General features: G+C 46.9%; 1 protein-coding gene and 1 pseudogene across 1 annotated transcript; both read left to right on the forward strand.

Moving 5' to 3' along the window:
* On the forward strand, positions 1,849-7,706 carry IL31 (interleukin 31). Its single transcript, XM_021073679.1, has 2 exons — positions 1,849-3,500; positions 4,582-7,706. Exons 1-2 carry the CDS (start codon positions 3,284-3,286, stop codon positions 4,977-4,979), a joined length of 615 nt encoding a protein of 204 aa, XP_020929338.1. The 5' UTR covers positions 1,849-3,283; the 3' UTR covers positions 4,980-7,706.
* On the forward strand, positions 12,690-13,245 carry LOC100739848 (annotated as a pseudogene).

Genomic DNA, 15,124 nt, shown 5'->3' on the forward strand with positions numbered 1-15,124 from the left:
CCTCTTTGTTTTTAAGGCTCATGTGACTACACTGGACCCACATGGTAGTCAATCCATGTTAAGATCAACTGCAACCTTAATTACATCTGCAGAGTACCCTCTGCCATGTAATGTATCATAATTATAGGAGGAAACACCAGAGGGTAAAAGTCATGGGGGAAACATTTTACCTACTGTGGACTTTTCTAGAAGATTTTGAATAAATTATTGGAGTGAAAACCATATTGTGGAAGTTTGGGAAGTGAGGTCAAAGCGAGTGTAGACCTCTCTGTCAAGAAGCTTGAAAAAGGGAGTTCCCTGGTGGTCTAGTGGTTAGGACTTGGTGCTTTCAGTGCTGTGGTCCAGGTTCAGTTCCTGCTCTGGGAACTGAGATCCCACATCAGGCTGCTACTTGGTGCAGCCAAAACAAACAAACAAACAAAAAGCCTGAGGAATTCCCACTGTGGCTCAGGGGTAATGAGACCAACTAGTATCCATGAAGATGCAGGTTCGACCCCTGGCCTTGCTCAGTGGGTTAAGGATCTGGCATTGTTGTGGCTCTGGTATAGGCCAGCAGCTACAGCTCCAATTTGACCCTTAGCCTGGGAACTTCCATGTGCCATGGGTGTGGCCCTAAAAAGAAGAAGCATCTTAAATAAAAAGAGAAAATAGACAGCAATGACTTGAGAGGGTCTTGGGATTAAAGGTGGAATGTGGTTCATGACTGTCTCTTCTGCTGTGAATTGGGTTCTGTGAACCACCCAGAACACCCAGGTCTGATCTCATCCCTCAGCTCTTTTTTTTTTTTTTTGGCATTATTTCATTTTATTAGTTACAATTAAGGATATCTGCAAGCATACTGTTTCTGGAAGAAATTCTTTCTATTTATGCCTATATAATATAGACATCTGGTTGAAAAGGAAGTATGTTCAAACCACCTGTTGTTTTTTAAATGTAGACATCATATAGACAAACATACTTGATACTAGAATTTTCCCATTTTCATCAGTTTTGTAGCATAGCAGTTTATTTTTATTTTTTTATTACTCAATGAATTTATCACATTTGTAGCTGTATAATGATCATCACAATCCAATTTCACAGGATTTCCATCCCACAACCCACGCACATCCCCCACCCCCCAAACTGTCTCCTTCGGAGACCATAAGTTTTCCACATCCCTCAGCTCTTGACTTTTATCCAATGGCTGCCTTGACATTAAATAGATGCTCAGTGGGCATCTCAAACTTAACTCATTCCACACACGACTCTTGACTTCCCATTTCCAGACTGTTCCTCCATCGCCCATCAGCCACTCAACTGCTTCTTTAAGATCCCAGGAGTCATCTTTGATTCTCCTCTTCAATTAATCTACACACCCGTCCTCCAGACAGTTCCGTAAACTCCATCTCCATCCACTCTGTCCTGGTCCAAGCTTCCATCATCTCTCCCCTGGACCACTGCATCACCTCCTAAGTGGTCCCTCTGGTTCCATCTTGGATCACACAATCCATCCTCCACTCAGCAGCCTGTCTCTTTCTCACCCTTTAATGTACACCAGATGTTACATTTCCCCACCTACAGCCATGCAGTGGTGCCTTATCACACTTGGAATTAAACCCAAGTTCTTTATCATGGCCTTCTAAAGCCGTCTGTGACCTGGCCTTTACCCAGCTCACCACCACACTTTCCTTCTCTCATTTCACTCCAGCTACCATGACCTTCTTCCTGCTCGCTGCCGATAAAACCCCAAAAAACAAAAAACCTCATTTTTGCACTAGGGACCCCCCCACTTAGATCACTTTGTCCCCACAGCAAACTCCTTACCATCTTTTGGTCTCAACTTAAATGTCATCTTATCAGAGAGACTTCCGGATCACCTGACTTAGACATCTCACGCATCACTCTAGACCATCACTCTATTTGTGATCATTGCCTGATACATTCTTTTTTTTTCTTTTTGGTCTTTTTGCCATTTCTTAGGCCACTCCCGCGGCCTATGGAAGTTCCCAGGCTAGGGGTCCAATCGGAGCTGCAGCCGCTGGTCTACGCCAGAGCCACAGCAATGCCATATCTGAGCCGTATCTGCGACCTACACCCCAGCTCACGGCAACACTGGATCCTTAACCCACTGAGCGAGGCCAGGGACCGAACCCGCAACCTCATGGTTCCTAGTCAGATTCGTTAACCACTGAGCCACGATGGGAACTCCGCCTGACACATTCTTATTTATTAATGGTGTTTGTTGTCTGCCCCTTTGCCCACTAGAACACCAGCTTCCTGAAGGTGGAGGAATTTGTCTAACATTTTAGCTGCCACTTCTGAGACCCAAGAAGAGTGGTCGAAGCTGGCACTTAAAATACAAGTATGTGGTTTCCACAAATAACTCTGGAGCATGGATTCTGGCTCGAAGTCCTGAAGTTGCAAAGACACCATGGGAAATCCAATGACGCTGAAGGCCATGCAGAATGGAGAGGAAGCCTTTGATTCACTATGTTCATGGTGGTTATCAGGGCCGTCTCCGCACCCTGGCACAGGCATGCTTCAGAAATTTCCAGAGATAATACATTTTACAAATTTCAAGCCGGCTTTCCGCCTACACGTGCTACCATGACCCTCGCCAGAAATTCCCTGTGGGGCGCTGCACCTCAGCTCCTGAAAGTCACATGTTCCTCGGGGGTTGCACCTGTCAACCTGGGGCTTCAAGATCTCTTCTAGTCAAATCAACAAGTCCTTTCCAAGAAGAAATCACAAAGACATCTTCTCCTTCCTGTGTGTGCCTGTGTGTGTCTACACTGAGTCAGGCGTCTGCCCACCTTGAGGGTAACCTCAGCATTTCCTTCCAGCCTTGCTTTCACCCAGTCCTGGGTGGCAGTGTTTTCTGCAGAAAAGCTGATTAATGATTTTTTCATGGACCCATGGGCGGGACGTTGACGGTCCTTCCTTGCAACTGGCCCTTTATATATCTCCTGAAGACCATGGCAAGTACATCTGGCTTGAGAAGCCTTTGCTGGAGCAGCTTTGCCCTCACCCCACCATGGTCTCCCAAACAGGTACCAGCAGGTCCTGCTGCTGCCACTGCCGCTGCTGCCGTGGACTCTGGGGCACAATCCGGTCTCACCCGACAGAGAGGAAGACTGGGGAGGCTCAGCCCCGGGGCTGCTTGACTACGGCTTAAGTGCTTGAAGCTGGGCGGGCAGGGGTGTGCGGTCCAGGCGTCTCACAGTATCACTTTCTTTCTCCAGGATGTGCCAGGTTTGCCCTGTTCCTGATCTGCTGTTGGGGAACCTTGTTGTCCTCCCATATGGCACCCACCTCTGTGCCATCTCCAGAAGAACAAAAAGGCATAATCAAGGAATTACAGGCCTCAGTGAAGAAAGTTTTGAAAGACTACGTAAGTGCCCTTGTGATTTCTTTTCCAAATCATTTTCGTAAAATGCCTCCCCTTGGTCCCCAGGGGAAGCCTAATCTTTTGAGTCCTGGAGCGAGGGCTGTGGATACACCACAGAGGAATGGGAAGAGCTGGACAGACTAAAAGGGATCTTTATGAGGATGGGGTCAGAGGCAGAGGTTAGCCCAGACAGCCCAACAATTTCTTATGCCCTGCAAGATCTGCTTCGGTAGTGTTGTTCATCCCTAACCTATTTAGATGCAGTAACAGTAAGTGAGTTTTGCTCCTTAGCCCCTCCCCAAAACAGTAAATGCCAGCCTAAGCTGTAAATGTTAGCCCAGCAAATGCAGGATGTTAAAATCCTGATGTGAGTCACACAGAGTGTCTCTTACGGTAGAGAAGGGCGGTTAACCGATTAGGCATCTGATTGCATGCCCCTTTATTAAATTAGGACCCGGCTGGGTCTAGCAGGGGCTCTGCTGAGCCTGGCCCACTAGAGGGGAGAGGATGAGGCTGAACAAATATCAACACTTTTTCAGTTCCTCAGGGTTGTGGTCCAGACAGAAGGTCTTAGGCAGCTTTAACTAAACAAACAAATAGCACGTGGAAACGAATGGTACAACTGGTCTTGCTCTTCCCTTCCACCCTGACATTGAACCCTTAGCTTTGGCTTCTATGGACACAAAGCCAGAAATTGTCATCAGCCCAGGCAGATCAGGCTGATGAGACGCTCTAGTCCTCAAGAAGAGAGACGGGCGAGGGTGTGGTCCAGAGTCCAGAGTGTGTTCAGAGAAACTCCCTCTGGCATCTGGGAGGCCTTTCCCAACAAGTGTAGACCCCCCACTCCGGGAGCAGGGCTATCCTGGCTGGAACACAGAATCACAAAGAGCAAGGAACAGCATGGAAACCCGGGTGCTCTCCTCTCTCCACCGCTCGGAGCCCTTGAGCTGCAAAGAGAAGGTTCCAGAGGCTCTTGGGACCTTCGCCAGAGTGGGCAGTGGTTGTTAGCACAGGCTTGGGCGCTGCTGCCGGACGCGGGTTGCAGTTCCCACCTGTCACCTGGTCTTGGGCCAGCTGCACAACCCAACGGAGCCTTAGTTTCTTCTGGGAATGGGGATAATGATGACCACGGCCTTGCAGGCGTGTCGCACCGATCAGATGAGACGGCAACGGGAAAGCACCGCTCAGGACTTCACGGAGGAGGTGTTCAGACGGTAGCTGTTGGGATTTCTGTCTGTTTTGCCAAACTAACCCTCGCCTGTCGCTCCTCCTTGTTCCACAGGAAGAGAAAGAGAAAGGTGTGCAGGAACAGGAGCGGTTCCAGATACCGTGTCTCACTTTCAACCCCCAATCGCCACACAACATCGAGAGCTCAGCCATCCTGCCTTATCTCAGAGCCATCAAGCGTTCGTTCGATAACGACGATGACATAATTGACATCATAAACCATCTCCACAAACTCAAATTTCAGCAGGGGCCAGAAACAACAGTTCCTGTGCCTACAAATAGCTTTGAAGGTAAAAGCTTCACCTTGTCTATTTTAAAAGCATTTTCAAAGTGTCTGACATCTGACTTCAATTCCCACGATCCTCGGAGGGGCCAGTCTTGAGAGCTGAGATTGACCTGTCTGAGCTAACCTGAGAAAGATTTCAAGTTCCGTCATTGTTATTTGTCTTCTTATTTATTGAACATTGTTCTTCTGAAGACTTAAATCTTGTTGTACCCTTGGAAGGGCCGGAGGTGGCAGCTATGTTAATTTATTGATATTTATCATATTAAGATTGTTATTGATCCTTGGAGGAGCCCTTGGAAACTATTTAATAAATTATATTGAATTTTTCTCATAATCTGTTCTGGATTCTGTGCATGGGTGAAAACTGGTGACTGGAGATCCGGGTGGGGCAATGTTCTGGCTGAGGGAGTTTGGGGTGTGCAGTAGAAATAGATGCTACGTCCGTCCTTCAGGGCTATTTCTCCCCACCCATCAGGCTTAGTAGCTTAGTAGCAAACGATAATAATTCTAGCAGCAACAACCACTGACTGGACATTTTCTTGCTGGGCTCAGTAAGTACCACTCTTGTCCTCTTTTTATAGGTGGGGAAACTGAGGCAAGAAGTTATTTAGTCACTTGCCCAAGGCCATTCTGCTGTTATGCAGCGGGGGTGGTGCGGGACACAAGCCTACTCTTCATCACCCTTGCAACCTTTGTCCCTCCCTGGGCAGTGGCTGGGTCTTGGAGGTACTTAAACGCCATGCTCGGCACAGAGCACTCATGCAGGAGCCACTGCACGGTTCCCCACTGGATTCCCAGTGCCTCTGCCCCTGCAAAGGTCTGTTCATCATTTCACCAGTGACCATAGCCAGGACCAAGGATTTAATCATTTGAAGAGATGGGTCCAAAGCTGTTAATGGTTCTTAGAGATCATCTGGACCAAAGGTTCTCAAAGCATGTCTCGGGACCAACAGCATCAGCATCACCTGGCAACGTGCCAGAAACACAAATCCCTGGGCCTTTCCCAGGATGACTGAATCAGATATTTTGGGGGTGCAGCTGGCAACTTTTGTTTGAATGAAACCTCCAGGTGATTTGTATACATGCTCCAGCCTGGGAACCACTGATTCTGGGTTCACCAGAACCTTCGTCTTTACCTTAATTGGGGGGAAACTGAAGCCCAAAGACAGCATGTGCAAGGAAGACAAGGTTAGGACTGTGAGATACACAGGCCAGCCTCTGCTTCTCACTCGGACTCTCGTGGGCATTTCTACTCCAATTCCACACCAGGCTTTTCAAGCCCCCACATGGCCTAGCCTCTGGTGACAGTCAATCCTTCCAAAAATATCCCCTGTGCTTGGACATCTGTCATGCTTTTTGACTGTTCTATATTGGAACATGTTGACTATCATTAGAAAAGTTATCCAAAACAGGGAATCAAGGCAAAAAGATGACCGTATGTCCTTCCAAAGAATGAAATTAGTGTCTACTGGTCTGTAGAGATACAAATAAATAAATGAAGGAAAAAGGACAGATGTTCCTTACAGAATTTTTCTTCCTTTTTTCTGAATGGCTGCACCTGTGGCATATGGACGTTTCTGGGTCAGGGATTGAATCTGAGCTGCAGCTGCTGTGACACCTGATCCTTTAACCCACGGTACCACAGGGCTGAAGATGGAACCCGTGCCTCTACAGGGACCCAAGCCACTGCAGTTGGAGTCTTAACCCACTGCGCCATAGCGGGAAGCCCTCCTTATAGAATTCTAACTTATAAACACAGAAGGAATAAGGAAAATGGAAAATTACCATTAAGCACCCCAGTAGTAACTGCTGCAGACAAGACCCACAGTTGACAGCTCAAATGAACAGGGGAAATTTGGAGGAGAAACAGGAAATGTGCAAAGCCTCCCAGCTATTGAGCCCCAATATTTTCTGATCATTGCAGCCGTTTTAACTTTCATCCACAAATGCTTTGATAGTCCACCTCCCCCACAGGAGGTGCAGCTGGACCCCCTTCCGCTTCACAGTGAGCGGGATGGTGACTTGCTTCTAAAGCACAGAGTAGGGGTGGGAAAGACAGCAACTCGGTGGAGACACGCCTGACACCTCCCGGGAGTGGGGGTGGGGGGTTGACGCAAGGTCAACACCACCCCTAATGATATAAATACCCCCACCTGGGGGTGGCGGGTGCCCTCTGTGTCATGTGGGGAGGGCACCTCCTCACTTCTGTGGGACTTTTCCCCCAAATCCATGAGCCCAGCCCCGTCCTGAGACAATATCAGACGTACCCAAATTGTGGGACATTCTGTGAAAACCCTGACCAGTGTTCTTCAAAAGTGTCAGGCTCAGGAAAACCAAGGGAAGACTGAGAGATCGTCACAGGGTGGAGACCAAGGAGATGTGACAATTGGATGCGATCTTGGAGGGGATCCTGAAAAAGACATTAGTGAAAAAACCAATGACAGTTCAAATTAGGCCTCTGCTGGTGTTAATGTCTTAGTTGGTTTGCTTCGGGGCTGTGTCCCCCCATGTGGAAGTTCCCAGGCCAAGGACTGAACCTGTGCCACAGCAGTGACAACACGAGATCCTTAAACATTAGGCTACCAGGGAACTCCAATTTCTTAGTTTTGAGAGATGTGCCACAGTTACACAAACGTTCACATTTAGGAGAACCTGGGAGAAGTTTGTATGAGAACACTGTATTTATGACTTTACTGTATATCTACATTTATTTCAAAATGAAACATTTTTTAAAAATCCAGTTTCTGAGAGTTCCCATCATGGCTCAGCAGAAATGAATCTGATGAGGATCCATGAGGACACAAGTTTGATCCCTGGCCTTGCTCAGTGGGTTAAGGATTGGGCGTTGCCATAAGCTGTGCTGCAGGTCACAGACATGGCTCAGATCTCGAGTTGCTCTGGCTGTGATGTAGGCCAGCAGCTGTAGCTCCGATTCAACCCCTAGCCTGGGAACCTCCATATGCCGAAGGCTTGGCCCTAAAAAGACAAAAAACAAACAAACAAACAAACAAACAAACAAAAAACCTCCAGACTGCAGGAGCTCAGAAGTGCTGGGAAGGTGCTGGTTCAATCCCTGGCCCAGGAACTCCCCATGCTGTGGGTGCAGCCATTAAAGAAAAAAAATAAATCTAGTCCCTCTGGCTACATTTTTTTTTCTTTTGCTTTTTTAGGGCCCCTCCCGCAGCATACAGAGGTTCCCAGGCTGGAGGTCTGATTGGAGCTACAGCTGCCGGCCTACACCACAGTCACAGAAACTCAGGATCCGAGCTGTGTCTGTGACCTACACCACAGCTCAAGACAATGACGGATCCTTAACCCACTGAGCAAGGCCAGGGATTGAACCTGCATCCTCATCGATGCTAGTCAGGTTTGTTAACCACTGAGCCATGACGGGAACTCCCACACTGGCTACATTTTAAGTGCTCAGTAGGTACATGTGGCTGATAGCTTCTATATCAGACAGCAGAAATCATCCCACCACCTCAGAAAGTTTTATCAGCACCGTTCTCAGAGAATGGGACTTTGGCATGATTTATTATTGATTAGACCCCGGAGTCTATAGAAAGTTGATAAGATGATACCTACCCAGTAGAGAAGATAACCACAGGAGTGATGTGTTTTTTGGGTTTTGTTTTTTTTTTTAATCATTTTAGGGCCATACCCATGGCTTATAGAAGTTTTTAGACTAGAAGTTGAATTGGAGCTGCAGCTGCCGGCCAACATAACAGCCAGAGTAATGTGGGATCTGAACCACATCTGCAACCTATACCACAGCCACAGCTGCATTAGTGCTTTGCAGCAACCCTGGATCCTTAACCCAGTGAGGGAGGCAGGGATTGAACCTACAACTTCATGCATACTAGCCGGGTTCTTATAGGAACTCCGATGGCTTTATCTATTTTATTTATTTATTTATTTATTTTTGTCTTTTTAGGGCTGCACCCATGGCATATGGAGGCCCCCCAGGCTAGGGGTTGAATTGGAGCTGCAGCCGCTGGCTTACACCACAGCCACAGCCACAACAAGGTGGGATCCAAGCCGTGTCTGCAACCTACACCACAGCTCATGGCAACACCAGATCCTTAACCCACTGAGCGAGGCCAGGGATCAAACCTGTGTCCTCATGGATCCTAGTTAGTTTCGTTTCTGCTGGGCCATGACAGGAACTCCCCAATGGCTTTATTGACTGTAGGACACTAACAGGGTGAACAGCTACCTTTATATTTTCTTCCAATCTTCATTTTCTCCACTGATGATGGATAAACAGTTGAGAGGGTGCTGTAGTTCCTTTTGCTGTTGGTTGTTCTTCATGGATGAGGTAAACAAAGACTTGGCCCACTCTGTCTTTTTACAAGAAATAAGTGTGGATAGTCTGAGACTTAGGTTCAGTGGAAAGCAGAGCCTGCTTTTTGCTGCTGAGGCTGAGATCTGCCCCTCAGCACTCCTCACAGCTAGGGTGTGGGTGCATCAAGGAAAGCTGGCTTCTCCCCTCACAGAATACTTCTCCACCAAAGGTGTGAGTTTTCCCCTCCAGGCAACTCTCCAGTCCTGTGTGGATACCACCTGGGTGTCCTATAATTCAATTCAGTTCTGACACTCACTCCCCGGGGTTAGCACAGATCCCATGGGTTAAGGGCTCAATCCCAAAAGACCACCCCCCACCCACTTCAGACATCAATCACAGGTAGTGGGTCCCCAAGGTTACCCACACTTCTGTCTTGGTTACAAATCAGGGGTTCCCACAACCCAATACTCAGGCTCAGTAATTTGCTGGAATGGCTCATAGAACTCAGCAAACACTTTTCTTCTACTTCCTGGCTCATAATAAAGGATACGATGAAGGATGCCAATGAACAGCCAGATGAAGAGGTGCAGAGGGTGAGGTCTAGAAGGGTTTCAAGCCCAGGCGCTTTTGTCCCTGTGGAGTCGGGGTGAGCCATTCTCCTGGCACATGGACGTGTTCGCCAACTCAGGAGCGCTTTGAAGCCCTGCAATTCAGAGACTGATATAGAGGTTTTTATCATGTAGGCATGATTGATTTTGAACTCAATCCCCAGTCCCTCACCCTCCCCAGAGTTTCAAGCTTGCGATCAAGGCTTAGTCTTTCTGGCAAACAGCCTCCATCCTGATGCCACCCGGAGTCCCTTCGTTAGAACCAAGACCTCCTACCACGTAGGAAGCTCCCAGGCATTTAGGAGGCCTGTGTCAGATGCTCCCCCAGCCCCCACCACTCAGGAAATTACCAGGATTTCAGAAGCTCTGAGTGAGGAGCTGGGGCAGAGACCGAGGGTATGTTTCTTACTCTGTCACAGCGGGTGATCAAGGCAATTCGATCAGACTTGGGATCAGGGGCCAGGGACACAGAGCAGCGGGATTGTGGGAGGTTAACAGTTGCAAGGAGAGGTGGCAATTGCAATAAGACCCAGTCTTGGGGCCGCAGGGGCAGCAGCTGCCAACCCCTCACCCGGCTCAGACAGGTCCTTTCTGTTCCGTTTGCATCGCGTTGCTCAGTCGATGGAGGACCCAGGATCTCCCGCAGACCTGGCAGCAGCCCCAGGCTTTCTCCTTCTTTTTCACTGAAAGCTCACAGTTCTGGAGATGACTCAGCCATGGGCTGGGGACTCCGCCACGGTCTTCTGACTAAAACCAGCTCGTGGCTCTTGGAGGGAGAGGAAATCCACTCTTGAAGTTTTTTATTTCTCCTCTCCCACTTCCAGCTCCTCCACCTTCGGCTTCTCCAATGAGGAAACATAGGACCCACTCACCAAATTCCCTCCTGCCTTCAGGTGGGACAGCCCAAACTGGAGACCGAGCTGCAGGGCCTTCTTCGTGGGCCTGCAACCCGGGCAGGGGGTGCTCAGGGTCCTGTGCTTGGAAGGGGCCCACACTTGTTTCAATATCATGTGGCCGCTATCTTGAAATTCTTTTTCTTTTTTTTGAGTTCATATGAAATTTATTTTTTAATAGTTATTTCCCCAATACAATTTTTTTCTACTGTACAGCATGGTGACCCAGTTACACATACATGTACACATTCTATTTTCGCACATTATCATGCTCCATTACAGGTAACTGGACATAATTCCCCGTGCTACACAGCAGGATCTCATTGCTAATCCATTCCCAAGGCAATAGTTTATATCTGTTAAACCCAAGCTCCCCAACCACCCTGCTCCTTCCCCCTCCCCTTGTCTTGAAATTCTTAATGATTTTTGCTGCACTTTCATCTTGCACTGAGCCTGCAAATGATGTAGCTGGTCTTGCTGGGGTGTTTGGGTGAAAAGTAGATTTCTGGATTTTACACCTTGATCCTGACTGAGTAGGTCTGGGCTAGTGCCTTCGAGTCAGTATTTATTTATTTATTTTTTTTAGGGTGGAAGTTCCTTGCTGTGGCTGTGGTGTAGGCCAGCAGCTACAGCTCCCTAGCCTGTGAACCTCCATATGCTGAGGGTGTGGCCCTAAAAAGCAGAAAAAAAAAAAAAAGGATGGAAGTTCCCAGGCTAGGGGTTGAATCCCAGCAGCAGCTGTCAGCCTACACCGCAGCTCACAGCAACACTGGATCCTTAACCCACTGATGGAGGCCAGGGATTGAAACCAAATCCTCATGGGTGCTAGTCACGTTCTTAACCTACTGAGCCACTACTCCGTAGAGTCAGTATTTTTAAGTTTTATTGACGTGTAATTTATAGACCTTAAAGTTCACCCAGTTAAGTGCGAAATTTGATGTTTTTTGTTTTTTGTTTTGGCTGCACCCATTGCATATGGAAATTCCTGGGTCAGGGATTGAACCCAGACCACATCAGCAACCCAACCACTGCAGTGACAATGTTGGATCCTTAACCCACTGCACCACAAGGGAACTCCTAAAGTGTATAATTGGATGTTTTTAGGGATAGTCAGAATTGTGCAACTGTCACCACTAATTCCAGAACATTCTTACCCCAAAAGAAATCTGTGCCCCATTAAGCAATCACTCCCCTTCCTTCCTCCCCTCAGTCCTAACCTACTTTCTGTGTCTATGGATTTGTCTTTTCTGTACATTTCCTATACATGAAATCATACACTCTGCATCATTTGCGTCTGGCTTCTTTCACTCAGCGTTATGTTGTCAAGGTCCATCCATGTTGTCGCCTATGCTAGGCTAGTGCTTGCCTCCTTTTTCCTGTTGAATCTTATGGGAATCAGCATGTTTTAAACAAGCTACTGAGGCCTGAGATAGGTGGTCCACCTGTATGGTGACATTTGCCTTGATGCCTACTTTCCCTATTTCACAGAAACAAGAAAAATTTGGAGGGGAGATGACAGAGGAGATTAGGGGCAGAAATTCATCTCTGAATCAAGACCACCTACCACAGTATCACCCAAGATGAAAAATTCCCATTCCCTTTCCTGAGAGCAGCAATTTAGGACACAGATGATCACAGGTGATAAGGGTGATGAGTCCTGAGTTACCTGGAACTCGACTAACAAGAACTCTCAAATAATGAGAATTTCTTTTGGGGATGATCTGCCAGAATGCAGAAATAGGCAAAAAGATAAGCAGATGTTGGCAAGTGGTGACATGTTTAATATCTCCTCCTCCAAATGATTTCCAGCGTCTGTCTTGTGATGGAGACCCTCCAAAATGATGATGTTTAAAAAATCAAGCCTGGAGTTCCCATTGTGGCTCAGTGGTGAAGAACCCAACTAGGATCCATGAGGATATGAGTTCGATCCCTGGCCTTGCTCAGTGGGTTAAGGATCTGGCATTGCCACAAGCCATGGTGTAGGTTGCAAACACAGCTGGATCTGCATTCCTGTGGCTGTGGTGTAGACCGGCAGCTGCAGCTCCTATTTGCCCCCTAGCCTGCAAGCATCCACATGCCTTGGGTGCAGCCCTAAAAAGAAAAAAAAAGTCAAGGGGCAAACAAACAGAAATGTAGGTGACGGTCTGAGGCAGCACCGCCAAGCTGAGAACCGAGGAGATGGTCAAGACTGAGCCCAAGACCCCGTAGGATCTCACTTGGTGCCGCAGACACTCCTGCAAGAGATACAAGACAAATTTCAGACCATGTCCAAGCGGATCATTGGAGGAACTGATGACATGAGCAGTCGCACTGATGACCTGGAAGAAAACATTGCAGACCTCACGACACAGGTTGGGGTGGAAGAGCTAGAAGGTGAAAACAATGCCTCTGCCACACAGAAGAGCCAATGAAGTTGGCTCATTTACACTGAAATCTGGAACACCCTTTTTACAAGCAAGAGAAGACTGATGGTTTTTGGCAACTAACCAGTCTGTGTAAACAGGTTTCATATTATAAAATGTGTTTTCTTCTTGCCACACACCATAGCATCAGTCTATAGAGTGACTTCCCTCCCCCGCCCTCACGCATGTTTCTTGAACGTGGTTAACTTCACATCTTGGACCTTGGTCAGTTATGCCATTAAACACTAAAACGTTAGCAAAAAAAAAAAAAAAAAAAAATCAAGACCATCGACTCTGCAAAGAAAGGAAAACAGGTACTCAATGGTCACAGAGAAGCAAACACACATACAATAATAGGACTTACTTTTTTCAGGGGGCACATTTTGAGACTGAGCTCAAACTTAAAAGCTTTAACTTTAAGGCTGAAATGTGCTCAATTTATAAAGGTAAGCCTGGAATATAAAGCTGTAAGAAAAAAGAAATCACTTTTGGGCGATGTCATGTTCTTCCTCTAGAGATTTAAGAAGTGAGAGGAAAAGTCAAAAGGAAATAGAAAAAGGCAATCAGATAATGAGAGCGGGGAGAGAGGAGGAGGAGAAGAGAGAGAAATGCTTAAATGTGAAAATAGAAAATCAAACAATAGTAAACGTGAAACTAGGCTGCGCCTCACTAAGAAACCGAGAAAGGCAAATAAACAGAAGGCTCTGTTTAATGCCCATTCAATCAGCAGGTTTAACAAGTCATCACCCTAAAATGGGCAAAAGACCTGAATAGACATTTCTCCAAAGAAGATATACAGATGGCCAACAAACACATGAAAAAATGCTCAACATCGCTGATTATAAGAGAAATGCAAATCAAAACTACCATGAGATATCACCTCACACCAGTCAGAATGGCCATCATTAATAAATCCACAAATAACAAGTGCTGGAGGGGCTGTGGAGAAAAGGGAACCCTCCTGCACTTTTGGTGGGAATGTAAACTGGTACAGACACTATGGAGAAGTTTGGAGATACCTTAGAAATCTATACATAGAACTTCCATATGACCCTGCAATCCCACTCTTGGGCATCTCTCCGGACAAAGCTCTACTTAAAAGAGACACATGCACCCGCATGTTCATAGCAGCACTATTCACAATAGCCAGGACATGGAAACAACCCAAATGTCCATCGACAGAGGATTGGATTCGGAAGATGTGGTATATATACACAATGGAATACTACTCGGCCATAAAAAAGAATGACATAATGCCATTTGCAGCAACATGGATGGAACTAGAGAATCTCATACTGAGTGAAATGAGCCAGAAAGACAAAGGCAAATACCATATGATATCACTTATAACTGGAATCTAATATCCAGCACAAATGAACATCTCCTCAGAAAAGAAAATCATGGACTTGGAGAAGAGACTTGTGGCTGCCTGATGGGAGGGGGAGGGGGAGGGAGTGGGAGGGATCGGGAGCTTGGGCTTATCAGACACAACCTAGAATAGATTTACAAGGAGATCCTGCTGAATAGCATTGAGAACTATGTCTAGATACTCATGTTGCAACAGAAGAAAGAGTGGGGGAAAAACTGTAATCGCAATGTATACATGTAAGGATAACCTGACCCCCTTGCTGTACAGTGGGAAAATAAATAAATAAATAAATAAATAAATAAATTTAAAAAAGCATTAAAAAAACAAAAAACAAAAAACAAGTCATCACCCTGAGGATGAGGCTGGGAAAGCTCTATTTAGCCACTTCTGGAAACAGGTACCGGTCTTGTGAAAGGAGACTTTCCCTCATGGGCACCCTCCCCTGGTTGTCTAGCCTCAAGGAATTCCCTAAGGAGATGATCACAACCCGGTCAGGACACACACACACACACACACACACATGCATATTCCTAACAGCACTCGTGCGTGAGACCATCAGACACAGACGAGGACATGAGAGGGGACGCATCTGTGTTAGTCCGAGGTCCACTGAGGCATATGGACACCGAGACAGGATTGCCATGAGCAAAGGTTTCTCTGCAGACAAGGCTGTGAAGGAGGCAG

This window comes from Sus scrofa, chromosome 14, assembly GCF_000003025.6.
Source record: "Sus scrofa isolate TJ Tabasco breed Duroc chromosome 14, Sscrofa11.1, whole genome shotgun sequence".
Lineage (NCBI taxonomy): Eukaryota > Metazoa > Chordata > Mammalia > Artiodactyla > Suidae > Sus > Sus scrofa.